The following is a 25,442-nucleotide window of genomic DNA, read 5'->3' as shown; positions in this document are numbered from 1 at the left end:
CATGTGCGGTCCAAAAATCCTCACAATCTCCTCCTTCTTAAAAGAAAGATTTCAGAAAGTACTATTAAGACCTCTCTGCTACGGAGTACCCAAGGGTGCATAGTTATCCTCGCTCCTCTTCAACCTGTATGTCAAACCAGTACTCAACATCGCAGAAAAATATCAAATCAAGATCCACTCTTATGCAGATGACATATAGCTCTACCTCCCCCTAGGTCAACTTCAAGACGCACAAATAAAAAAACTTCATTGCTGCCTAACTGAAATAAAGAACTGGATGACTGCACACAAACTACAGCTCAACGCATCAAAAACCAAACTTCTCAGGATACACAAGGATTCCTGCACATACTCCCGCCCATCCCTCTCCTGGGGAAATGACACCCTTACAGCCAAAGACAACGTCCGCAGCCTGGGAGTGATTCTCGACTCTAACCTGTCGCTCTCAGATCATGTTTCAAAATTAGTGTCTTCATGTTTCTATTACCTACACCAGCTAAAGTGCATCCGTGGTTACTTCTCAGAGAATGATTTTACCCAGCTACTATATGCATTTGTTATCCCGCTTAGAAAATTGCAACACGCTACTAGTAAGCTTACCTGCAAAACTTGTCTCCCGTCTCCAAGGTGTGCAAAATGCTGCAATCTGACTCCTGAAAAACCTGGGCTTGCACGACCACGTCACCCCTGCACTAAGATCCATGCACTGGCTGCCTATCCAAAAACGATGCGTCTTTAAAGCCCTGGTTCTAGGATTACAGGATCCGAGGCAACATGGCTTTACAAAAGGTAAATCGTGCCAAACGAACCTGATTGAATTTTTTGATTGGGTGACCAGAGAGCTGGATCGAGGACATATGCTAGATGTAATTTACTTGGATTTCAGCAAAGCCTTTGATACAGTTCCTCATAGGAGGCTGTTGAACAAACTTGAAGGGCTGAAGTTAGGACCCAAAGTGGTGAACTGGGTCAGAAACTGGCTGTCGGACAGACGCCAGAGGGTGGTGGTTAATGGAAGTCGCTCGAAGGAAGGAAAGGTGACTAGTGGAGTCCCTCTGGGTTCGGTGCTGGGGCCAATCCTGTTCAATATGTATGTAAGTGACATTGCTGAAGGGTTAGAAGGAAAAGTGTGCCTTTTTGCAGATGATACCAAGATTTGTAACAGAGTAGACACCGTAGAGGGAGTGGAAAATATGAAAAAGGATCTGCAAAAGTTAGAGGAATGGTCTAATGCCTGGCAACTAAAATTCAATGCAAAGAAATGCAGAGTAATGCATTTGGGGATTAATAATAGGAAGGAACCGTATATGCTGGGAGGAGAGAAGCTGATATGCACGGACGGGGAGAGGGACCTTGGGGTGATAGTGTCCGAAGATCTAAAGGCGAAAAAACAGTGTGACAAGGCAGTGGCTGCTGCCAGAAGGATTCTGGGCTGTATAAAGAGAGGCGTAGTCAGTAGAAGGAAGAAGGTGTTGATGCCCCTGTACAGGTCATTGGTGAGGCCCCACTTGGAGTATTGTGTTCAGTTTTGGAGACCGTATCTGGCGAAAGACGTAAGAAGACTTGAGGCGGTCCAGAGGAGGGCGACGAAAATGATAGGAGGCTTGCGCCAGAAGACGTATGAGGAGAGACTGGAAGCCCTGAATATGTATACCCTAGAGGAAAGGAGAGACAGGGGAGATATGATTCAGACGTTCAAATACTTAAAGGGTATTAACGTAGAACAAAATCTTTTCCAGAGAAAGGAAAATGGTAAAACCAGAGGACATAATTTGAGGTTGAGGGGTGGTAGATTCAGGGGCAATGTTAGGAAATTCTACTTTACGGAGAGGGTGGTGGATGCCTGGAATGCGCTCCCGAGAGAGGTGGTGGAGAGTAAAACTGTGACTGAGTTCAAAGAAGCGTGGGATGAACACAGAAGATTTAGAATCAGAAAATAATATTAAAGATTGAACTAGGCCAGTTACTGGGCAGACTTGTACGGTCTGTGTCTGTGCATGGCCGTTTGGAGGAGGATGGGCAGGGGAGGGCTTCAATGGCTGGGAGGGTGTAGATGGGCTGGAGTAAGTCTTAACAGAGATTTCGGCAGTTGGAACCCAAGCACAGTACCGGGAAAAGCTTTGGATTCTCGCCCAGAAATAGCTAAGAAGAAAAAAAAAAAAAATTAAATTGAATCAGATTGGGCAGACTGGATGGACCATTCGGGTCTTTATCTGCCGTCATCTACTATGTATATATGTTACTATGTTTCAAGACATTCCACAAAATGACACCAAGCTACATAGCATCAAAACTACAAATTTATGTCCCCAACTGATCACTGAGATCCCAAGCAGAAAAACAGGTAGTCAGTCCACCCGGTCGCTCACTCACATCTGAAACAGCCCGAAAATGCTCTTATTCCCATTTTATACCCAGATTATGGCACACCATCATCTGTCAGATCTTTAAAAAGTCTATGGAACTTCAGGAAGGTCGTGAAAACCTTCCTCTTTACAAACCCAGCTCCTTAGCTTACATCTGCATCCCTGACTGATCTTTATGTCGGACCACTGGACCAAAAACCCACCACGCTTCAATGACGCACAAACCTACAAAGCTATTTTACCTATGTTAGGCTATGTCCATACAGGAAATGATGTAATTTAAACCACCATAGACTTTGTCTTCTCGGAAAATAATGCAAATTTTATAATACCCTATGTCCACTGTCTATATCTCCAAATCTGTTTGTTATGACTATACTGTAAAAGCTGAAATTTATACCTCTATGTACACTTCTATGTACTTAAAACTGTGAAAGGGGATAGATTCTGTACGAACGTAAGGACATTCTTCTTCACCCAGAGAGTGGTAGAAAACTGGAACGCTCTTCCGGAGTCTGTCATAGGGGAAAACATCCTCCAGGGATTCAAGACAAAGTTAGACAAGTTCCCGCTGAACCAGAATGTACGCAGGTAGGGCTAGTCTCAGGGTGCTGGTCTTTGAGCAGAGGGCCGCCATGTGAACGGACTGCTGGGCACGATGGACCACTGGTCTGACTCAGCAGTGGCAATTCTTATGTTATGAATGTAATCTTGTAACCCGTTCTGGGCTCCTTTGGGAGGACGGGCTAAATAAATGAATAAATAAATAAACAAGGGGTTGTGTGCATATCCACATGAGAGGGGAAAATGCCACTACACAACAACTAGCACCATGTACTTGTAGGCAGCTAATACACAAGGCCAGTCTGCACTTTCTTCTACTACTACTGTACATGTGTGGAGATAGCAAAACAGGAAAGCAAACATTCTCCACTGAAATCTTCCCTAGTCTGCTCAAAACACTTGCGTCAGAAGGGACAAAGCCTAGGGGAATAGGGGTGGCAGAGTCTACTGAAGGTGTTCCTGGGAGGGCTGAGCATGAGCATGGATAAGAGAGAAGGGAATGAGGCTGCAAGAATGACTGAGACAGGGGATGAATCTAAAGATAACAAGCACAGTAAGATAGCATGGAATTGAATTTAAAATATTTCTGTTTTGTATCTTTCACTAAACATGGAGTGTGAATCACAAATGGACATGTAAGGATGAGAGAAAATGAAAGGAGGGCATGAGATACAGTCGGTTGGGGAAAAAAGATGAGCAGCTCACCCTTTGGATGATGGGTGGGTATGCCAGAAGGAAAGGGAATGAAGAGGAATAGGTTGGGAAAAAACTTCTATACTCCACCTAATGTAATACATAGCACTCAATCACTTGCCAATGTTGTTATACATACACCCCCCCCCCGATCCATTCTGTTATATGAACAGCAGACCCAGCTCAACCTATGGACCTGGTGAGGCCCTGGCTTAGGGCACAAATGATAACAGAAGCCAAAATCCCAGTCCAGCATCCCTCTCTCTTTTTCTTCCCTCCCTCTGTGGATGGGGAGTGAGAGATGCTGGACTAGGATTCAAGATTATGGCACCCTTTATCACCAACAGCCAGGAGGGGGGGAGAGAGACTTGAGATAGAGAAGGAACTATTGATCATGGGTGGTGGCACCAATGCAAAAGCTGGCTCAGGATGCCACAGTCCCTAGAGCCAAACCACATCTACACACCTTTAGGCATTTATCCACCCATATACCCCATGCAAACACTCACTAGTCATACACCCTAATCCAGGGGTCTCAAAGTCCTTCCTTGAGGGCTGCAATCCAGTCGGGTTTTCAGGATTTCCCCAATGAATATGCATAAGATCTATGTGCATGCACTGCTTTCAATGCATATTCTTTGGGGAAATCCTGAAAACCCGACTGGATTGCAGCCCTCAAGGAGGGACTTTGAGATCCCTGCCCTAATCTATCCAAATGCATTTATTCAAATGCACACAGGCTTTAATTACACATCTATGCATACCTCCTACTCTCTATCCTCAACTCCCACCTCTAACCTCTTCCTATCCATGCATTCCATCCATCCCCATTCCCGAAATGTCTAACTGTGCGCTCCTGAATCAGACAGAGATATTCAATTTTATGCCATACTGTTAGCATGTACTTTCCAATTTATTGGGTTTACTGTTATTTTGTATAAGATCTAAGTTTGCTGATGCATGTTTGTTTTAAATGTTGTTATGATAAATTTTTTGTTGTACGCCATATTAGCAATTTTTAAATAGAAAAGTGGTAGATAAATGTGAGAAAGAGGGAATGAGAAAGGATTAAAAAGACATGTAAAAGAGGCATAATGTGTAACTGAGAGAATGAAAAATTTGGGGGAGACGCTAGCAGGAGAGGCCAGGGAGAGTAAAGAAAGGCTGTGTTTTGTTTTTTTTTTTAAAGGGGAAAAAAAAAAATCTAAAAACTTAAAATGAAGTAATGTGATCCAGCTATAATCCTGGCGTCTAATCTTCCACTACCCATGCTGGCTGGGGATCCTGCAGTTGTAACATTCACAACCCTAGGTGGTGTCAGAAACAGAAAGACAAAAATAAATATTATAGTAGTTTGCGACAGCTATGATCAAAAGTCCACTGTATATATGCTGCCAAACAGCTCATTAACATACAAGAGTTCAAAAAAGTAGAGAAAAAGAATAATGCTCTTTATTTTCAGTGCATCAAGTCCTGCAATGGCGCTAACACAGTCATTGGTCTCTCAAAAAGCTCCATATATGCAGTGGACGTCATAGCTGTCGTGAACTATTATAATATTGCTGTTTGTATTACTGTGTATTTATAGTAGGAGTTCTTTAGTTTGGGTTATAGAAACAGAAAGACTCATGAATATTGTTTAAAAGCAATAGCCAGCACCTGGATTTAGGACTTACAATTGCACCATGGTGTGTTAAATAGGAGAAAATATCCCTAGATAGTTGCAAATAAAGACTTATGGTGCTGGATCTCAATAAGTATTTGTACTTAAAACCTTTAAGAAACAAATGTACCAAGAAAAAAAATCTGTGTGTCACTGTAAACAATACGTTGAAATCTTCCTCTGCAGCGGCCAAAAAAGCAACCAAGATGCTAGGAATTATTAGAAAAGGGATAGTAAACAAGACTAAAAATGTTATTATGCCTCCGTATCTCTCCATGGTGCGACCTCACCTTGAGTATTGCATTCAATTCTGGTCACCTTATCTCAAAAAAAGATATAGCAGAACTAGAAAAGGGTTCAAAGAAGAGCGACCAAGATGATATAAAGGAATGAAAGACAGAAGAGGTTAGGGTTCTTTGAGGAGAGAAATGATTGAAATTTACAAAATCCTGAGTGGTGTAAAGCGGGTAACAAGTAGATCATTTTTTTACTCCATTAAAAATTGCAGACTAGGGGACACTTGAAGTTACAGGGAAACATTTTTAAAACCAATAGGAGGAAATATTTTTTTCACTTAGAGAACAGTTAAGCTCTAGAATAGCAGTCTCAAACTCAAACCCTTTGAAGGGCCACATTTTGGATCTGTAGATACTTAGTGGGCCGCAGAAAAAATAGATAATGTCTTATTAAAGAAATGACAACTTCGTATGAGGTAAAACTCGTTATAGTTTATAAATCTTTCCTTAATTGCTTCTGACAATTTCAGCTATACACAGCTGAAAGCAGTGCAACATGCAGAAAGTGAAGTTGCTCTGCTTTCAGCTGTGTATAGCTGAAATTATCGGAAGCAATTAAGGAAAGATTTATAAACTATAATGGAAGTGACAGGCATGCAAATCTGACCCATGCATATTCATTAGGGCTAGCCTGAAAACCTGATTGGCCTGGTGGCCCTCCAGGACAGGGTTGTGGACCACTGCTCTAGGGTTTTTTGTAGAGGGGAGAATCAATATCCGACTTGTGTCTGGAAAACTTCTGCCTTAAGTGTCCAGTGGTCACGTCCACAACTGCCTTCAACTCTCACCTTCTCCAGCACCAGACACAACTGCCAACTTACATCAAGCAGTCACCGCCAGGAGAGATGACAAGATTACGTACACACACACAAGCTGCACTGCCTCCAATAGTTACCTGTCTGCCTCACTGCTGTAACCTCACACAAGCGCTTTCCTACGTCTGTACGCGATTGTCCTCTCCACTCCATCTCACAATCACGTACAGACACAGGAAAGCGCTTGTGTGAGATTACAGCAGTGAGGCGGGCAACGTTCCAGAACAATGCATACAGAGGGCCTCAAAATAGTACTTGGTGGGCCGCATGTGGCCCCCGTACCATGGGTTTGAGACCACTGCTCAAGAATGCGTTTCCAGAGGATGTGGTAAGAGCAGTTAACGTAGCTGGTTTTCAAAAAGGTTTGGACAAGTTCCTTGAGGAAAAGTCCATAGTCAGCTATTGAGAGAGGCATGGGTGTAGCCACTGCTCAGCATGGGATATCTATCATGGCTGCAAAGAAACGGCCATGATGAACTGTCCTTTCAATGACAACTGCAATGATCCTCTTCTTCTCCCCTCCCCACCCCACCGGTGCCTCTCCTCTTCTCCAACCCCCCTGCCCCACACCGATGCCTCTCCTCCTCTCCACCCCCCACCCCCCTCCTTCCCATCCTCTCCCCAGTGCTCCCCTCCTTCCCCCGCCTTGCCCTATTTTCCTCCCCATTTCACCCCTTCCCCTCCCGTGCTTCTCCTCCTTCCCCGCCCCACTGGTACTTCTCTTCTTCCTCCTCCTTTCCACTCCCCACTCCACCGGTGCCTCTCCTCTTCCTCCCCTTTCCCGCCCCACCGGTGCCTCTCCTCCTCCCCTTTCCCACCCCACTGGTGCCTCTCCTCCTCCCCTTTTCCACCTCACCGGTGTCTCTCCTCCACCTTCCCCTCCACGCCCCACCAGTGCCTCTCCTCCCCTTCCCCGCCCCAACGGTACCTCGCCTCCTCCCCTTTTCCACCTTACCAGTGCCTCCCCTCCTCCTCCCTTTCTCTTCCCTCTCCTCCCATTCCCCTCCCCACTAGTGCCTATCCTCCCTTTCTCTTCCCCGCCCCAACAGTGCCTCTCCTCCTCCTCCATCTATCACTCCCTGCTCAGCTGGCCTTGGCTCCATTCTGACATCACTTCCTAGTTGCGGGACTAGGACGTGATGTCAGAGGGGAGCCAAGGCTGGCGTAAGCAGAAGGTGAAAGTTGCTGCTTGCGCCGGCAAACTTTTTAAGAGGCATGCAGGGGAGGAGTTCTCTTTGGGGGTAGGGAATGCAAGGGGGACACTCTAGTTTTGGGTGGGGTGAGGGTTTTTTTCTACTTTGGGGGATGTTGGGGGCATAGCCCCTCCACAAGAGGTCAGGTGCTGCCACGGATGATTCATCGTGGCCACTTCAGCAATGAAACTGTCCTAGACTCCCACTGCTTGCCCTCGATAGGTAGCATGGAATATTGCTACTACTGTATTTGAGTTTTTACCAGGTACTTGTGTCTTGGATTGGCCACCATGAAGACAGGATACAGAGCTAGATAGACCATTGGTCTGATCCAGTAAGGCTATTTTTATATTCTTTTGAATTTGCTCACCAACTGGGGCTAGTCAAGATTACAACATAGTCACATGAAAGAAAAATAGTGAACCAGTTACTCTGCTGGGACAATTAGCTTGTGAGCAATCCTAGAACCACCTGTTGGGCAGGCTAGTAATTTGGACAGCTGTATTTTAAACTTATTTACTGAAAGTTATGCTCTTCAAGACATATCAATTCTAAAAAAAAAATTATTGCAGGTTTCTCCGAAATGACTCTAAAAGAATTTCAAACTCATACAAATACTGTATATTAAATCATCACCGATCAACTGCTCCTAATGAAAATATTCCACGCCCGTTTTATACAGTATATAAGTTCCTGTGACAGTTCAGCTGCTTACTCTGTAGTGGCAGTATCGGGAGGAGACTCCTGTTTACAGTAGTACTAGGTCGAGAGGGAGCCGAGCCAAGCCTCGCCTCCAGGCCGCTCGCGAGCCTCGAGGTGTCCACGGGGAAGCCGCACGTGGGGCTTCCCGCCCTCCTTCTGCTGCCCCGACACTGGCGCTGCCCCTCCCCTCCAGCCCAGTTCCCTCTACTTACCCAGGTGGGACGACCTGCCCGGGCTGCGCGCACAGCTCCAGCACCACCCCGGCTCGGTCCGACTTGAGCCTCCTCTCGGCTGCCCTCTGAGCCCTCGGGGCCGCGGACGTCGCGCTCTCCTCTTTCCTCTTGCAGGCAGCGACCGGGAGCTCCGGCTGCGGGGCGAGTAGCGGAAGGCAGACAGCCAGCACGGAGCCGATCTGCACGGCCGCCCCGCGGCTCACCTTCCACTCTAGCAATCGCAGCGGCCGGGGCCCGGGACAGCGGATCTCGTTGACCACCGCGACCGGAGCTCCTCCGGCCGTCTCCTTGGGCCGAGCCAGCGCCTCTTCGTCCTCCATCCGCCGCGCCCGGACACCGCAAGTCTGCGTCGCCCGACGTCCGCGATGCTGCTGTGCCGAGAATAGCGCAAGGACAGGAAGGTCGCTATGGCAACCCACGCCCCACCGACCCAATATTCTCAACGGAATGGGCGCTAGAATTTTCCCAGAAAGTCAAAACAAATGTTTTCTGTTAAAGGGGTGGGGTGGGGGGGCACTCGGAGTCCTCCAAACACAAACACAGACACGCACGCAGGCGCAACTCGGCGTGAGCCAACAATTTAAAGAGACAGTAACGTGAGTGAAAGCGATAGCCAAACCAAAGAGGCGGATTTAGAAGGTTCACTCTTCCCGCCCGGGGACGGAAAAATGACACCGTTTGGCTCGCTTGTTTTCCAGGTCCTCCTCCTCCAGAACGTATTATACAACTTCCGGTAGAAAGCATTGACGGATATTACGTTATCTTTTCGTCATGAGAAGGTTGGAAGTAGATAGCAGCCATATTTGTACCGGGCACTGTCATTCTTTTCTGTTTACGGTACTATTGCTATTAATTATTTCTATAGCGCTACCCCAGACGTAGGTAGCGCTGTACAGTCACAAAGAAGACAGTGCCTGCTCTAAAGATCTTACAAACTAAACAGCCAAACAGGATGTCAATCATGTGTACAGTTAAGGGGAACGGTTAATCAGCTGGCTGGGTTGGAGGACAGTGTTAAAGACTGAAAGCTATATCAAAAAGGTGGGTTGTCAGTCTGTTTTTAAACAAAGTAAGGGAAGGGTTTAGCGGACAAACTCGGGTAATTTATTCCAAGCATAAGGGGCAGCTCGATGAAAGGAACGAAGTCTGGAATTGGCTGTGAAGGAGAAAGGTAAAGCTACGAGCAGCTTATCTGAGTAACAGAGTTCTCTGGGAAGGGTATAAGGAGAGAGAAGCGAGGAGATATTGAGGGGTAGCAGAATGAACACACTTGTAGGTCAGCAATAGGAGCTTGAACTGTATGCAAAGGCAGAGAGGGAGCCAGTGAAGTGATTCAAGGAGAGGGGTGAAATGAGTGTACCAGGTTAGTAGAAGATGAGTTGTGCAGCAGAGTTTTGCACAGATTGCAGGTTTGATATCTTAATTTCTTTGGAGTAAAGGATTTTGATATATACACTTATTACCATTTCCTGAAAACTTATTTTGGTTTTTTGTTTTTGCTTTTCTTCATGGTTGCATTTATGTTAAAATCCCAAATCATTCTTAATATCATTCAGGACCAGTCGACGGGTTGTGCCACCCTGAACCAACTCTTATATTTGCACCCTATACCACTGCGGTACTCTTACAGTGTGAACCTCACAAATCAGGTAAAATCTCATCCAGTGTAGTCATCAGCTTAAGTTAAATGTTGATATTCAGCGTTCTCATTTAATCCATATGTATTCAGTTTCAGTATTTATAGTAACATAGTAGATGACGGCAGACAAAGACCCAAATGGTCCATCCAGTCTGCTCAACCTTACCCACTCTTTAAATTACTGATTTAATTTAAAATTTCCTCCTTCTTAGCTATTTCTGTTTCAGAACCCAAAAGCTGTGCCCGGTACTGTGCTTAGGTTCCATCTCCTAAAGTTTCCGTCAAAGTTTACCCCAGCCCATCTAAACCATCCTATCTATCAAAGCCCTCCCTAGCCAATCCTCAACCAAATGGCAATATATGGATACAGACCATGCAAGTCTGCCCAGTACTGGCCTTAGTTCTTCAATATTTACCATTATTTTCTGATTAGAGATCCTCTGTGTTCATCCTACACTTTTTTGAACTCTGTCACCGTTTTCCTCTCCACCACCTCCCTTGGGAGCGCATTCCATGCATCAACCACCCTCTCCCTAAAGAAGAATTTCCTTACATTACTCTTGAGTCTACCACCCCTCAACCTCAAATTACGTCCTCTGGTTTTACTATTTTCCTTTCTTTGGAAAAGATTTTGTTAACTATGTTAATACAATTTGAACATCTGAATTATGTCCCTGTCCCTCCTTTCCTCTAGGGCAGGGGTGCCCAAAAGGTCAATCACGATCGAGAGGAAGTTCTGAACTAGCCAATTGCTGCCTGGCTGGCCCGGAACTTCCTCTCCGATGTCAGAATTGACGTTGGGGGTGGGGGAAGGATTGTGGGCCCGGCACTTGTACGCGCCTGGCATCAGTGAAGCAGGAAGAAATCGGCGGCAGTGGCTTTGGGGGGGCATGGAGAGAGAAAGAAAGACAAAGAAAGAACGAAAGGGGGAGCAGGGAGAGAGAAAGAAAGGGGAGGGGGCAGGAAGAGAGGAAGAAAAAGTTGGACTAGTGGAGGGACAGAGAGAGATGTTGGTTGGGGAATGGAATGAGTCTGGAGGAAAGAAAGAAACAAAACTAAACCTTAAGTTTATATACCGCATCCTCTCCATAATTATAGAGCTCGGCACAGTTTACAAGAGCTTAATACAGGAAGGGATAACACATTGGGTTTGGAGGTTGAGTATAAGGGGGAGGAGAGCATTACATTTTTGTGAAAAGCCTAGTTTTCAGGTGCTTACAGAATAGTTGGAAGGAGACCTGATTCTGTAGTGGGGTAGTAAGGTTATTTCAAAGCCCTGTGATTCTGAAGAAGAGAGATTTTCCCACATAGAGGATACCTTTTAAATAATAATAATATTAATTTTTATTCTTATATACCGCCAAAGCCATGGTAGTTCGAAGCGGTTTACAACAAAGAAGAGCTGGACAAACAGCGAATACAGGTACAATGTAAGATCATCAAAATACAGGAGAGCATGATACAGAGGTGAGGCATAAGAGATTTTGGGAACAATTCGGTTAGGGTTGGAGAGGAGAGGCTTGAGAGGACTTGGTTACAAATTGGTTAAACAAGTTTGTTTTTACAAGTTTTCTGAAACTTAGATAGGATGAGGAGTGCGTGATAATGTTACCCAGCCAATCGTTCAGTTGACCTGCTTGGAAGGCAAGTGTTCTGTTCAGGTATCTTTTGTAACGTTAGGCCTTTAGTGTTGGGTGGCTAAATAGGTGTACTCTGCGTGTGGGTCTGGATGGACATTCTAAGTTGAAATGGGGAACCAAGTTTAAGGGGGCCGAACCTAGAATGGATTTGAAACAGAGACAGGCAAATTTGAACACCACTCTCACTTCGAGGGGCAGCCAGTGGAGCTTTTGGGAGTTAGGTGTTCCCATTTTTTTAGCCCAAAAATCAATCAGATTGCCGAGTTTTGGATGATTCGGAGTCTTTGAGTGATTTTTTTGAAAGACCCCAGATAAATGATGTTACAGTAGTCGAGTGAGCTTAGAATGGAGGATTGTACCAGTAAGCGGAGTGAGATAGTACTTTCTGATGGTTCTCAATTTCCACAATGTTGAGAAGCCTCTTCTGACCAGCAAGTCTGTGTGCGCTTCAAGGGTAAGGTAGCAATCCAGAGTAACTCCCAGAATTTTTATGGAATCCACAATCGGAAAGAGTAGACCATTCAAAGAAATTGATAAATCTTTGATTTTGTCGTTTGGGCTCGCCAGGAATAATTTGTTTTTTTCTGAATTGAGTTTTAATTTGAAATCAGCCATCCCTAGTTCGATTTGCTTTAAGATGGATGCCAAGTGATTCTTCGTCTCGGGTGTTAGGTTTGTTAGGGAAAAGATAATGGTGATGTCATTGGCGTAGATGTAAAATTTGATTTTTAGACTTTGCAATAGGTTCCCCAGTGCGGCCAGGTAAATGTTGAACAGAGTGGGAGATAGGAGTGAGCCCTGTGGGACTCCGCATGAGTTTACCCAGCTGAAGGAATGAGTGTTGTCGCTGTAAACTTGGTAAGAACGTTTACACAGAAAACCCTGGAACCATTTTAATACATTACCAGAGAGACCGATTGTCTCCAAACAGTCCATAAGAATAGCGTGGTCAACTAAGTTGAAGGCACTACTTAGGTCAAATTGCAGGACCAGTGCACTTGTGCCCTGGCTAAATAAACTGTGGAGGAAATCTAGCAGTGAGGGGAAGGATAGTTTAAGTTTTTGGGTGAGCCTGGTGTTGTCAGGACTCAAGGAGTTCAAAATGCTCAGATAAATTATTATTAATATACAGTCATTTGTATAAATCCTGAACCTATACCAAACCAATCTAATGCTTGATACATGAAGGTCCATTCCACCCGATCAAAGCTTTCTCTGCATCCAAAGACACAGAGAAAGCTGGTTCATTCATGGCTTTTGTTAAATTTAACATGTGAAAAGCCAACCTGGTATTATTAGATGAATGTCTCTTAGCAACAAATCCAGTTTGGTGCATATCAATAATAAAAGAGAGAGCCTTAGCTAAACGTAAAGCCAATGTTTTAGCTAAAAATTTTCCATCTACATTAATTAGTGAGATAGGCCTGTAGTTTGAAACCAAAGTTGACTCTTTATTTGACTTTGGCAAAACAATTGTTAATGATTCTGCCATAGTACCTGTGATGCAACCCTTAGTTAGTTGAGACTGATATAAATTTAATAAATGGGGTAATAGGGTAATTTGAAATGATTTGTAAAATTCTACAGTGAAACCATCATCACCTGGAGCGCATCCAACTGTAAGAGATTTTAACTCTGTTTCTATTTCTTTTAATGATATAGGCTCTTCTAAACTTTTTTTTATATGCTCAGGAATTTTCGGCCCAACAAATAGATTCAAAAATTCTAAACCATCTTTTTCTCTATCTTCATAAGGCTCAGAAGAATATAGGTCTGTATAAAATTTTAGAAATTGATTTAAAATATTTCCAATTTTAGTATGTGTATCTCCTTTCTCATCCTTTGTAGCAATAATTTTTGTTCTTCTTTTCTTCGCTTTAAGATAATTTGCCAATAATCTTCCCGCCTTATTTGAGCTTCCATAATACAAAGTTTGATGAGAAAACAAATCTTTCCTTATCAATTTTGAAGATATCTCATTATATTTACCTTTTGCTTTTAATAAAGCCTGTAGGGTATTTTGCTCCCACTTGTCAACCAATTCAGCTTCCAAATGTTTAATTTCTTTTTCCAAACTAGAAAATTGTTTTTTAATTTGTTTTCTAATATATGCCGAATATGAAATAATATTACCTCTCATGGTAGCCTTAAATGTATCCCATAATGTTTCTATAGTAATATCTTCTGAAGTATTAATTTGAAATAATTCAATCATTTTTAATTTAAATTCTTCAAGGAAATTTGAATCCGCAATCAATGTATTATCGAATCTCTATACAGACCTGCTATAATCTTGCTTATCAAACTGAAATTCAATCCATACACCACCATGGTCAGATAAAATGATAGGATCTATGGTGGCTTTTGTCACTTGTTGTACTATTTGATTTGAGACAAAAATATAATCTATTCTTGAAAAGGATTTATGAACTTGTGAACAAAAAGAAAATTCCCGATCATCAAAATGAAGTATCCGCCATATATCTTTCAAATTACAAGAATTCACCAAATTATCTAATCCTAATGACGTCATAATTCTACTTGGTTTTTTGTCCTTTATTGTATCCATAACAGCATTAAAATCTCCTGCCACTACTAAATTAGACATCTATATCTTTTAACATCTGGACCAAAAAGACTTGGAATCACTTAAGTAAGTAGTTAAGGACGCCTCAGCCCCACCACTCCACCGCTGTAATTTTATTTAGTATTACACCGGGAAGGCTGTGCGGTGCCTCATCATCGGCAGTCCATTAATATTTATTTTTTAGCAATTTTATTTTTTTGTGAATTTTTCTCAATCCCTTATTTGTGTAAATGTTAAATTTAGTAAAAATATAAATATTGACTTATCTCAGCCGCCTTGGGAGCCAGACCCGACATGTTTCGCACTGCTTGAGTGCTGTTTCAAGGGTCTCCCGGGGCTGCCGCTGTCATCCGACTCCTGCTATAAATTTTGACAGCGGCAGCCCCGGGAGACCCTTGAAACAGCACTCAAGCAGTGCGAAACATGTCGGGTCTGGCTCCCAAGGCGGCTGAGATAAGTCAATATTTATATTTTTACTAAATTTAACATTTACACAAATAAGGGATTGAGAAAAATTCACAAAAAAATAAAATTGCTAAAAAATAAATATTAATGGACTGCCGATGATGAGGCACCGCACAGCCTTCCCGGTGTAATACTAAATAAAATTACAGCGGTGGAGTGGTGGGGCTGAGGCGTCCTTAACTACTTACTTAAGTGATTCCAAGTCTTTTTGGTCCAGATGTTAAAAGATATAGATGTTTGATTCAGTTACACTGGACTCAAGTGTTTCTATAAACAAAGCCAGTGTTATTAATACTACTAAATTAGAAGCAGCAAGTGGGAGTAATAACTGTTGTAACTTCTTAAAAAGTTCAGTTTGATTCGTATTTGGGGCATAAACATTAAACAATTCCAGGGTATTATTTCCCATGCTCATTTCCAGATGTACCCACCTTCCCAAGGGATCAGAATCAATTAATTTAAAATTAGCTGTACATTTTTTATTTACTAGCAACCCCTGCTTTTTTGCCAACTGCAGGGGCAAAGAAACTTTGTTTTACCCAACCCCCTTCCAGCTTTTTTGATTCCACCAATGATAGGTGCGTTTCCTGTAAGTAATATAAATCAGCATTTTGCTGCTTCAAGAAAGGAAGCATTTTTTCCTTTTTTTATATGATGATTAAGGCCATTGACATTTAATGAGAAAATTTTAATCTCCATTATAAATTCTAAATCTCAGAAACATAATCAAACATAAATATTTAGGTTTATTAAAATTAATATGAATAGACACCATTCTCATGCACATCCAAAGTCCTCCCCACCATACCCCTCTCCCTTTACCCTCCCTCAACCCATTAAATGATACGAATACTTGAAAGCGCTTATCAAGACTAGCAACCAAAAAACTCCCCCAGGCACATATAAATAATCATATTAGAAAAATATAGATTTTCATCAATTATCATTCAAATTAATAATATTAATTGAATTAACTTAGTAGACATTGAATTAGTTTAAATAGAAAAGTATCCTAATCTTATTACATTCTTATATCTGAAAAGATCAGAATAAAAAATAAAATCATCCTTTAAAAAGAAGTATGAAGTTGTTATCTTTAAATATTATTTCATTAACTAATTCAAGAACCTTCCAATTAATTATAACATACAATTATAAACCAAGTTAAAAATATTCAATAATTACATGACCTACTATCATTTCCTTATGAAAGCAAGATCCTCTATTTCTAGCTTTAATAAAATATTTGAGATTTCCTCAGAATAATTGTAGGAAGATCTCAAGCGTCACTCTTATAACAATCATCAAACTAAATTATTTACTTTTACAGGGACTTCTATTTTGTATTGCATTAAATGTTATTTACCTATATTAATTGAAATACAAATTATTTTCATAAACAAATTAATTAAGAAGAATTAATTTATTCAGATTTATAGTTGTTAGAGACTAAAGAAACCTCAAATAGTGCACTCTACTTTTTCCAGCTACTTATTACAGTTGTAACATCTTTTCTTTATATGTGAACTCAGTAAATGAATTATAGCTAATATAAAAATATGGCTTTAGTTTAGTTTAGTACAATATATTAAATTGATGTATATTAAATTGAAGTTATTGTCTAACATATTGTTAAAATGTGTGTCCTTTAAGACAAAGAACACATGAATATCAGACATTATAAGCAGATTTCTTCCAATACTTACTTAAATTTATTAGTCACTGCCTTTCTCAATAATTCAATAACTCACCATTTTCTATTTATGACTCATTAAATACCAAAAATCAATTATACTCTGCAATCTATTATACCATATTCAGAATATTTAAAATAGAAAGGAAGGAGATGTAAAAACATATTATTATTGAAGAAAGCTTATTTTCATTGTCTACATTTTGGATCTAATCCTCATATCTTCTCCTCGTGTTCCAATATTGGTCTTATGAGATTGTCTCGAAAGTATAGGACACTATGTCCCAGACTTAATATTCATAAACCATCTCCAGCTTTCCTGATCCATACAATCCCTGGGTAAGTTCGTTTTCCAATAAATATCAAAGTATAGGGCTCATTATTATTCCTAGCACGATTAATTGTAATATCCAGAGTCCTTAGACAATTAAAAGGCAAAGCTCTAAGAACAAGAAGCCGGACATGTTATGTTGCAATTCAGATAAACTTATGACTCCAATACCATTCAGTAAATATTCAATAAAGGATCGAAGATCCTCACACAAGTTGAAATCAAACTTCAGAGTGAAATATGGAGCTTTCAAATGTGGCTATCTGATTGGACAGTTTCCTTTGATCCCGCCTCATTATATATTTCCGGTAAGGACGTAACTTTGACACGATATAAGTGAGCATAATATCTTTACTAGATGAGTTGCTGTAGTTTTGAAGAAACCAAATCGGATATACATGAACTGGATTTGCATTGCTTTTCGGTTTTTGAGTGATTATATCCAGAAGAAAAGAAACGGTGAAATTGATCTGTGAAAGCTCTGATGATTCAGTCCTAGGCGCTGAGGAAAATGAAGCATTGGGCATGGATAAAGAAATAAGATGGAACATTGTGAGGAAGTGCGTGCCAATCTGAGTTACGTCTCTATAACACTGCAGCGCACGAGGAAAGGAATAACAGTTGCTCTGTGTCTTATGCCTTAGATTTAATGAGGCATTTTCCTTTTCTACATAGCATGAAGAGAGTTTTGAGAATCTTTATTAATTTGATTTGTGTTTTAATTCAATTGCTTTGAGAAGACCTATACTGGCTGTGCATCCAAGATATACTCAAGGATAAATCAAGTGCTCTCTGTCTCCACCTGCTGGTTGATGGATGTAATCCCACTAGTCTGGATTCATCTGCTGTGACTAAAGGAAAGAAAATTATCAGGTAAGGACATAATTTTACCATTGCGGTTTAGTATAATGTAATGTAATGTAATTTATTTCTTATATACCGCTACATCCGTTAGGTTCTAAGCGGTTTGAAGAAAATATACATTAAGATTATAAATGAGAAGTAAGAAGGTACTTTAAAAATTCCCTTACTGTCCCGAAGGCTCACAATCTAACTAAAGTACCTGGAAATTAATAAAGAAGAGAAAATAAAGATGGTTGAAAAAAGAAAAATTCTATGTGAATTTATAGGATGGAAATTAAACTGACTGTATGAAAAATACATATGGAATGAAACATTTGACCCAATTTAAATATCTGACAAGTTTATGCAGTGGTGTGCAGAAATCTGACACCACTTGTAAACTTTGCATTCTATATTTGTCTATTTTTGTATAGTTGTACTGAGGTGTCATTGCATATTTTAAAGTCATCTGCATTGACTTCTGAAAAAACCCCAAATATAAATGATGATTAACATTTTTTCTGTGTACAGTGTACTTTGTGTTTCTTTAAATTTTATTGTTGGTAGATCATTTTGATTTGGTCATTTTAAAAGTAGCTCGCAAGTCAAAAAAGTGTGGGCACCACTGCTCTAGGGTATACATATTCAGGGCTTCCAGTCTCTCCTCATATGTCTTTTGGTGCAAACCTCCTACCATTTTCATCGCCTTCCTCTGGACCGCTTCAAGTCTTATGTACTTCGCTAGATATGGTCTACAAAACTGAACACAATACTCCAGGCTGGTGAGATGGGTTTATTTTAAGCTTGCTGTTCAGCAGGCCTGTATTAAAGGTATAATTTTTCCAGATACCGTCTAAACATCACTGCCTGGATAATTTTTTTAGCTGCCTTTGCTGCTGTCTTAAACTAGTCTACAAATATACCGATAATATCCTGTCACTGAGTGATTGAAAATATATGGATATGCTATGCGTTTTTGTATCTTTGTTTTATAACTTTTTTACCTGTTGGTTTGTTTGGTCCTAGTCTTTTCCAAGATCTCATTTCCATTTTCTTTTTCTTCTCTTCCTATTTTCTCCCTCTGTATATCTATCCTTCTGTTGAGGGCCATTCTATGTCAAGTGGTCTAGCCTCTAAGGCTGTGGAGTCAGTAGATAAATTCTTCAACTCCGACTCCTCAGTTTCTGGTACCCAAAATCGTCTCCAACTCCGACTCCACAGCCCTGGCTGTGGAGTCGGTAGATAAATCCTTTCATTCCAACTCCTCAGTTTCTGGTACCCATGACTCTGACTCCAGGTATCCAAAATTAACTCTGACTCTGCTAGCCTCCCCACTTGACCATCTCAGAAGCTGATGAAATTTTTACTGTAAATACAATAGGATATCCAGTGAATATGTGCAAAGTCTTAGAGCAGAATCTTAACTTCTTCCAAAGTTAAGAGCCTCGTTATTGGGCCCACTTTTTTTGTTCCATGGAAGATAGTGAAAAAAGGTCGACTTTTGGCTCAGGTTGTAGAAAGGATAGTTGCTTGACAAAGCTAAAAGTCATATTTCTAGTACAACTTTTTGTGCTGAATCCAAATATACCACAATCATTGGTGCAAGCTTTGGTATATCACTGGAAGACCACAAAATTGATGAAAAAGTTTTTTGTGGAATGCACAGGCAAATATTTGACACAACATGGCTCCTGACCAGAAAGCACAATAAGGCTCAGATTTATTCTTTGCAGACATGTGTACCTAAGGGCTTGAATTTGGCGGTTGAATGGCAAGCCTTTCTCTGATGTCAGCCAGTTTTGTTTTTTTAAATAGTGTGGTAGCATGGTGCAGTTAGAGTTTGATGCCGCCTCATTTATTTTTTCTCTCTCAAATGTTTCTCCCCTGAAGATGCGTTTGTGAAACAGGGTCTTCTGTTGGAAGTTTTGTTGGCTGGTGTGGCTTTTGTTGTAAAGTTTATTGGCTGCAGTGAGGCATGTGGTGGTTGTACAACTGAAGAGTAGGAGTTGATGCGCTCTACCTGGTGAATTGAAGTCGTTGAAAGATTGGGACGCAGTAGTATGGTGAACTCTATAACCTCCAGGACAGAGATACATCGGATGAAGATCATGTTGGACAGTTAAGTGCTTTATGTGAAATATTGACTATGGGGCTCATAATCGAAAGAGAAAAATATTCAAAAACCGACCTAAGTCGGCACTTGGACGAACATTTCTCAAAAACGTCCAAGCGCCGAAAATAAAAACGGGTTTTGGACGTATTTCTAAACGACCTAGGCCTTCATAGTGCCGCTCAATGTCCAAAGCTAAACGGGGCATTTCGGGAGGTGTGTTGAGGTCAAGAGTTAGGCGGGACATGGGCTGGCTTAGACTTAGTCGTACAGCATGTATAACCAAAAGTTATACAGTCCAGAATCGACGGGCTGTATAACCCACCTAAACTCACCAGATAAGCACTGCAAACACATAACACAGACCCCCACACACTACCCCAGTAATCACCAACCCCCCATCCCCATAAAAATTTTATTCACAACTTTAAATTTCAGCCTCCAGACCATCATCACCTAGCCGCCTGGCATAGGAAAGCCTAGTTGTCCAGCACAGAGGCAGCTTAAGTCGTCTTGGGGGTGGGTTAGGGACTCATGGAGAGGAGGACCCATGCCCAAAAGCCCCTGTAATCACTGCACTGATACTTAAACATGTGCACTGCCCTATACACCCCCAAAACCTTTTTTACTGGCATATAAGTGGCTCCTGCAGCCATAAGGGCTATTGGGGTGGTAGATAAGTGGGTCTAGGGGATTCTGGAGGTGGTTTGGAGGGCTCACCGTCACCTATAAGGGAGCTGTAGTGAGGAGAAGCCATGGCACCCTTTTTGTGAAGTTCACAGCAGTGCCCTGTAAGGTACTATTTAGGTGGCATGTCTGGGTGTGCAGTCCATCACTTTGCAGACCCCTCCCACATCCAACAGGGCTTGTTCTAGGCGTTTTGGACTTGGACGGAAATGTGGTATAAAGATTTAGTGGCTTGGATGATCAGATCGGCAGGACGTATAATTAGATGATTTTCGAAAGTAAAAAAAAGTTGGACGACTTGCTAGATGGACGTAAACGGACTTAGACGTCCCTTTCGATTATGCCCCTCCACATTTTTTGGGGGGGGATTTTTTTGTTGCTGTGATTTTTGGATGTCTGCATGATCAGATTGTTTTGCCGAAGTACATAGTGACTCTTCATTTTTTTGCCAATTTTGCTTCAATGAGCGCCTGTTGAATGATTACTTGCCACACTAATCTAATTGAGAGTTTTTTTTTCTTTTTTGACCAAAATACCTGAAGCTGGGTTGAAATAATTGTCTTTTGAAATTGAAGTAAACAGTGGAGTTTTTTGGCCTATGATAGAGGTCTGCTGGTTTGATTACTTCAGGCTTGTACTTGAGTTGAAAATTGCACTTGAGGTCTTGTTCTCCACTTTATATTCAAAAAAATCTACTTTATATTCATTATAGACTTACATTTGAACCCCTTCAGAAGAGAGTATAGATTTTTTTTTTTTTAATGTTGCCATAATTAATTCTTGATTTTCCAGAACACGTGCCATGACAGATTTTACAGCCTTGCTTATTATACTGAAATATGACTCCAGAATCTAAAAGTAAACTGCTGTTTTGAGATTAGAAGTCTACTTTCTTTAGTAAGTATGTAGAATCATAGAAAGTAATAATACCTACACCCAGACATACACATACACATTTAAAATTCAGCCATATATAAAGAATGGCTTGTTGGCTGCTCTCTATCTACAGTATGTCCTCTGACAAACAGAGCATATGTTTAAGTCTGGATCCCAGTACCACTTAAACTTTGTTAGTAACTTATTGGTTTTTAATTTATTGATCCCAGCCTTTGTATAAACATTTTCAGACACTGAACTGAGCAGATCTATGAGCTGGTGCACTATGGTGAAAGCAGTTGGAAGATCCTCTAGCTGTGTCCCAAACTTTTTCTGTAAAGATGCATGACTTGATGTCTGGTATTAGCAGATGGTGTGCATTAAGAAGCAGATGTTCTCCCAGTCTTCACTTGCAACAGGGCACTTTTAACTGAACCACACCCACATATTTAACTGCCTAGGATACAAGAAGCAAAGACATCTGTTTTAGATACAATAGTAACATTGCTCACCACGGCTGGTGTGTGATCGAATGCCCTTGATTTGGAAGCCCTGCAGACTTTGTGCCAAGAAATAACTTTTTACAAATGTCATGCGGGTGAATCCCTTGAAAATATTTTCTGAAAGGAACCCTTTAGTAGATTAGATTTTCTCTGTAATGGGCGAAATAGTGTGATTGCTGTGTTAGCCCACTTTTTAAGATGATATATAGAACAAAAGGAATAAAGGTAATACCTTTTTATTGGACTTAAAGTGCATTCTTTGATAAGCTTTCAAAGGTAATCCTTCTTCTTCAGATCAGAAACTAGCCAAGTCGACAGGAAGAGGAGCTGCCCTACACCAGCTTCCCTAATCACTGGAGATTTGAAGAAGTGCAGATTTAAGGGAGGTTCTGGAAAGAAGAACCATTCTAGTTTTTGAATAAGTAATACCTCAGAAGGCTAGTGGGACCAACATAGTACATACCATACTAACCAGAGTTTATATGTGAGGGACTGAATTTTAGTGCGTCCCTAGCATCCAGGAAAGAAGTGTTTTGAGAAATGTTTTATGAGCTCTTAGGAAAAATTTGCTCTTTCAAAAGATAAAATTACCAATTTTGTTTCTCTCCCAAGGAAGTATTTTTCAGGAATAATCTGAGGTTTGTTTGTTTTTTTATTGAAGGTCCTGTTGCACTATCTTTAAATATGTTTGAAGTGCTGAAAAAGATGTGGTGATTTTTGTAACTGGAACTCTTACAAGGAAAGTGAGTTAGTCGTCTGGGATCCTGAAGGAAAACAAAAATCAGAAATGGGTTTCCATTCTGAACCCCAGAAGAGGAACACAAAAGAAGACCATATTTGTATCTAAAAGGGACTTTTATCTTTTGCTACCTTGTAAATATTTGAGACTTATCATAATCCCTGGTAGATGAGATTTCTTGTGGAACTGTTGAGATGTGTTTTTTCCTTTTAATTAATTAATTTATGTATATACCACATGCCATTAAGACAGTGTACATATTATTGAACATATTATTCAAAATCAAAAGCATATCAGATTTTAAATAAAAACCCACAAGGAAAGAAAAAGTTATATTTTTCCTTGTGCCTCTCTTACAGATTTTATCATTTCTGTATTGTGACAACCACCAGCTTTAAAACCTCATGAATAAAACATTGGGATAATTTTAATATTGTGTTAGTCAATGTTGGGATGTTTTTTTTAATATGCTGGCTACTGTGAGTTTTTTATACTCAGATATTCAGTGCTGGACCATATGTAGATACTGGCACTGAATGAGTATATTGTATTTACTCTGATCCCAGTGATATTCAGCCTCTTTGCTGTCTAATTTTATCCAGATAGTTCTCTGCTAAGCAGACCGAATATTAATGCTGGCTAACTCCTGGATCTGCGTAGATTCAACCCCCAGACTGCCCTGGCACTGCTGGGACAATGGCAAGGAAGGCTGGCTAGATTTTTTAGAAGTGAGTGAATGAGGAGCTGCTGTTAGCCAGATAAATCCTACGGACTATCAGGCTCCATTTTAGCTCCTTTTTAAACCTATTAAGGGAAGATTCTTTCCTGATACCAATAGGCAGAAGATTCCACAATCTGGGAGTCGTATGGGCAAATGCAGAGAGTCTTGTTATCTTCAATCTTATTTTGGCAGGGGCAGGGATGATCATAAGATACTGTACTCTTGAGAAGATCGCAATGCCCTTGCTGGCACATATGGGAGGCCAAAAAAGGAGAGACAGAAAGTACCAAAATAATAATCCTGAAAAGCAAGAACCAGTATTTTTATTTCTCGCTGCTGTAGGGAGCCAAATCTCCTCCATAAGCAGAGATGTAAAGATCAACCAGTTTGAGTTTGAGGATACACTGTATATGCTTCCCCATCCACCAGAACCTTTTGGTTTGTTTATCACTCTATTTATGCATACCCTCTGGAGCAACTTTCACTCTACTGAAGGAGAGGCTAGATATGGATATCTTCCAAAGTTGTACTTACAATCTTTCTTCTTCACCTTCTGTTAAAAAATCCAAAGCTATAGCCTCCTACTGTGCATTTCTGATACTCACAGTTCATCCTTGATTTCACTTAGACTGTGTAGAGAGGGTCAAGCTTTCTTCCCTGGAGCAGATGACCAGAGGAAATTTTGCTATTCTCAGAAAAATGGTGTCATTCATGGAACTAGGCTCATCTGGTCTTTATTAACAAGATTAGAGACCTTCCTCTAGCATAAAGGAAACCCCCCTGCTGGAGAACAAGCCAGTAGCACTGCTGCTTCTTTCCATTCCTAACACTACATTAACCAGCTAAAACTCTGAATTGCTCCTAGTGACTCCTAAAATCACCACCTTTGAACTCAGTTTAATAAGACTTACCTCTGGGTTGGGTTGACACATCGCTCACTTCGTACTCAGTTTCCACCACTGGAGATGTCCATTCTATAGTGATGCCTAGTCAGTCTTATTGGGCTGTTGCCCTCAATTTTTCTAATAAGGGTGTGATGAAGTATATTTACAGTACCCCACAACTAACACAGAAAGGGAATAATCAGCAACACTGATATGGTAGCAATAACTCAAGGATAGGGAAGAATTGCCAATACAGCTTTGCAAAGGAACAAAAGAGCACATATATAAGGGAAACACTCCCTTATTTGGTAGTAAGTCTCTGCCTAGTGCATCCCAGAAAGCATCAGAGAGGGGGAGGTACCACCATTTTGATGATGCTGCCTCAGAGGGAAGAGAGGAGGATGCCTCCTTCCTCATCCCTGCTTTCTACCAGATATATTGGGGAGGGGGATATCTGGCATACCTGAAAGGGAGTCCCACTGGACCTCCAGGGCTTTGGTTATGGAATTTGAAAGGACAATGGGGGCCTTTTGTGAGAGAGACTGGTAAAAGTCCACTGTACCTCCAGAGATATTTTTGTAATGATTGGGAGGGAGCAATTCGGGAAGCCTGTTCAGTGCAAAGTGGTCAGGTTGGTGGGAGAGAGAGTGTCATTAGGTTCTCCTCCTTTCAACCAACCCTTCTAATGCTGCCCTGGATCAGTCATTTTTGCCAGTGCTAAACACGCCTGACAGTGGAGGTATTTACTTGAGCATGCCACACGGCATACTTAATGCAGTCATGGCTAATGGTTTCAGTGACCATGCTGAAACCATTATAGAACTGGGTAGCAGGTGCTTGAGCTCCCCCAATATTAACCAAACTCCTTGAATGTGTCCAGGGATGGATAATTTCTGCTGGATTTAGTACCCTCAATCATTTTGAAAAATTGGCTCCTATGTTGGGTGGCACACTAACGCCAGTGCTAATTGCTAAGTGCGGGAGTTAGGTTTTGAGCATCAGGCTATTGGAAATTATTAGGGATTAATTATTCTTTCTAACCTGTGTTGGAAAGAATTTATATATAAAGAGGAATGTCTGCCTGGGAAGCAAAATAACTTTCTGACAATTTAACAGGATAAGAACAAATCTGGTAATAAAAGAGATGAAGGGCAATTCTTTAACTAGGTGCTCATAGTTAGACACCACAATAAATGCAG

The 25,442-nt window shown here is 41.1% G+C and overlaps 1 protein-coding gene and 1 long non-coding RNA gene across 11 annotated transcripts in view; one reads left to right on the top strand and one right to left on the bottom strand.

The window, feature by feature from the left end:
• Positions 1-8,883, bottom strand: part of CTDP1 (CTD phosphatase subunit 1) — a 287,209-nt gene extending 278,326 nt beyond the window's left edge. For all 9 annotated transcript variants that reach the window (XR_004538415.1, XR_004538416.1, XM_033934443.1 and 6 more), the window contains exon 1: positions 8,505-8,883. Coding sequence is in view for 7 of the 9 variants with exons in the window: in XM_033934443.1 (XP_033790334.1) it covers positions 8,505-8,845 (341 nt within the window). In the remaining 2 variants the exon portion in view is untranslated. The remainder of the gene's footprint in view (positions 1-8,504) is intronic.
• Positions 8,884-9,427: 544 nt separating this feature from the next.
• Positions 9,428-23,069, top strand: LOC117355616. Of its 2 annotated transcripts, XR_004538417.1 has the most exons (3): positions 9,428-9,566; positions 10,082-10,174; positions 22,561-23,069. It is a non-coding gene; the product is annotated as an uncharacterized LOC117355616 (long non-coding RNA). The 2 variants fall into 2 exon arrangements; XR_004538418.1 differs by lacking the exon at positions 10,082-10,174 and having other exon boundaries at positions 9,436-9,566.
• The last annotated feature ends 2,373 nt before the right edge of the window (positions 23,070-25,442 follow it).

This window comes from Geotrypetes seraphini, chromosome 2 (genome assembly GCF_902459505.1).
Source record: "Geotrypetes seraphini chromosome 2, aGeoSer1.1, whole genome shotgun sequence".
NCBI classification, from domain to species: Eukaryota; Metazoa; Chordata; class Amphibia; order Gymnophiona; family Dermophiidae; genus Geotrypetes; species Geotrypetes seraphini.
Note: the sequence above shows the minus strand (reverse complement) of the source record. Positions and strands in the feature narration are given on the sequence as shown.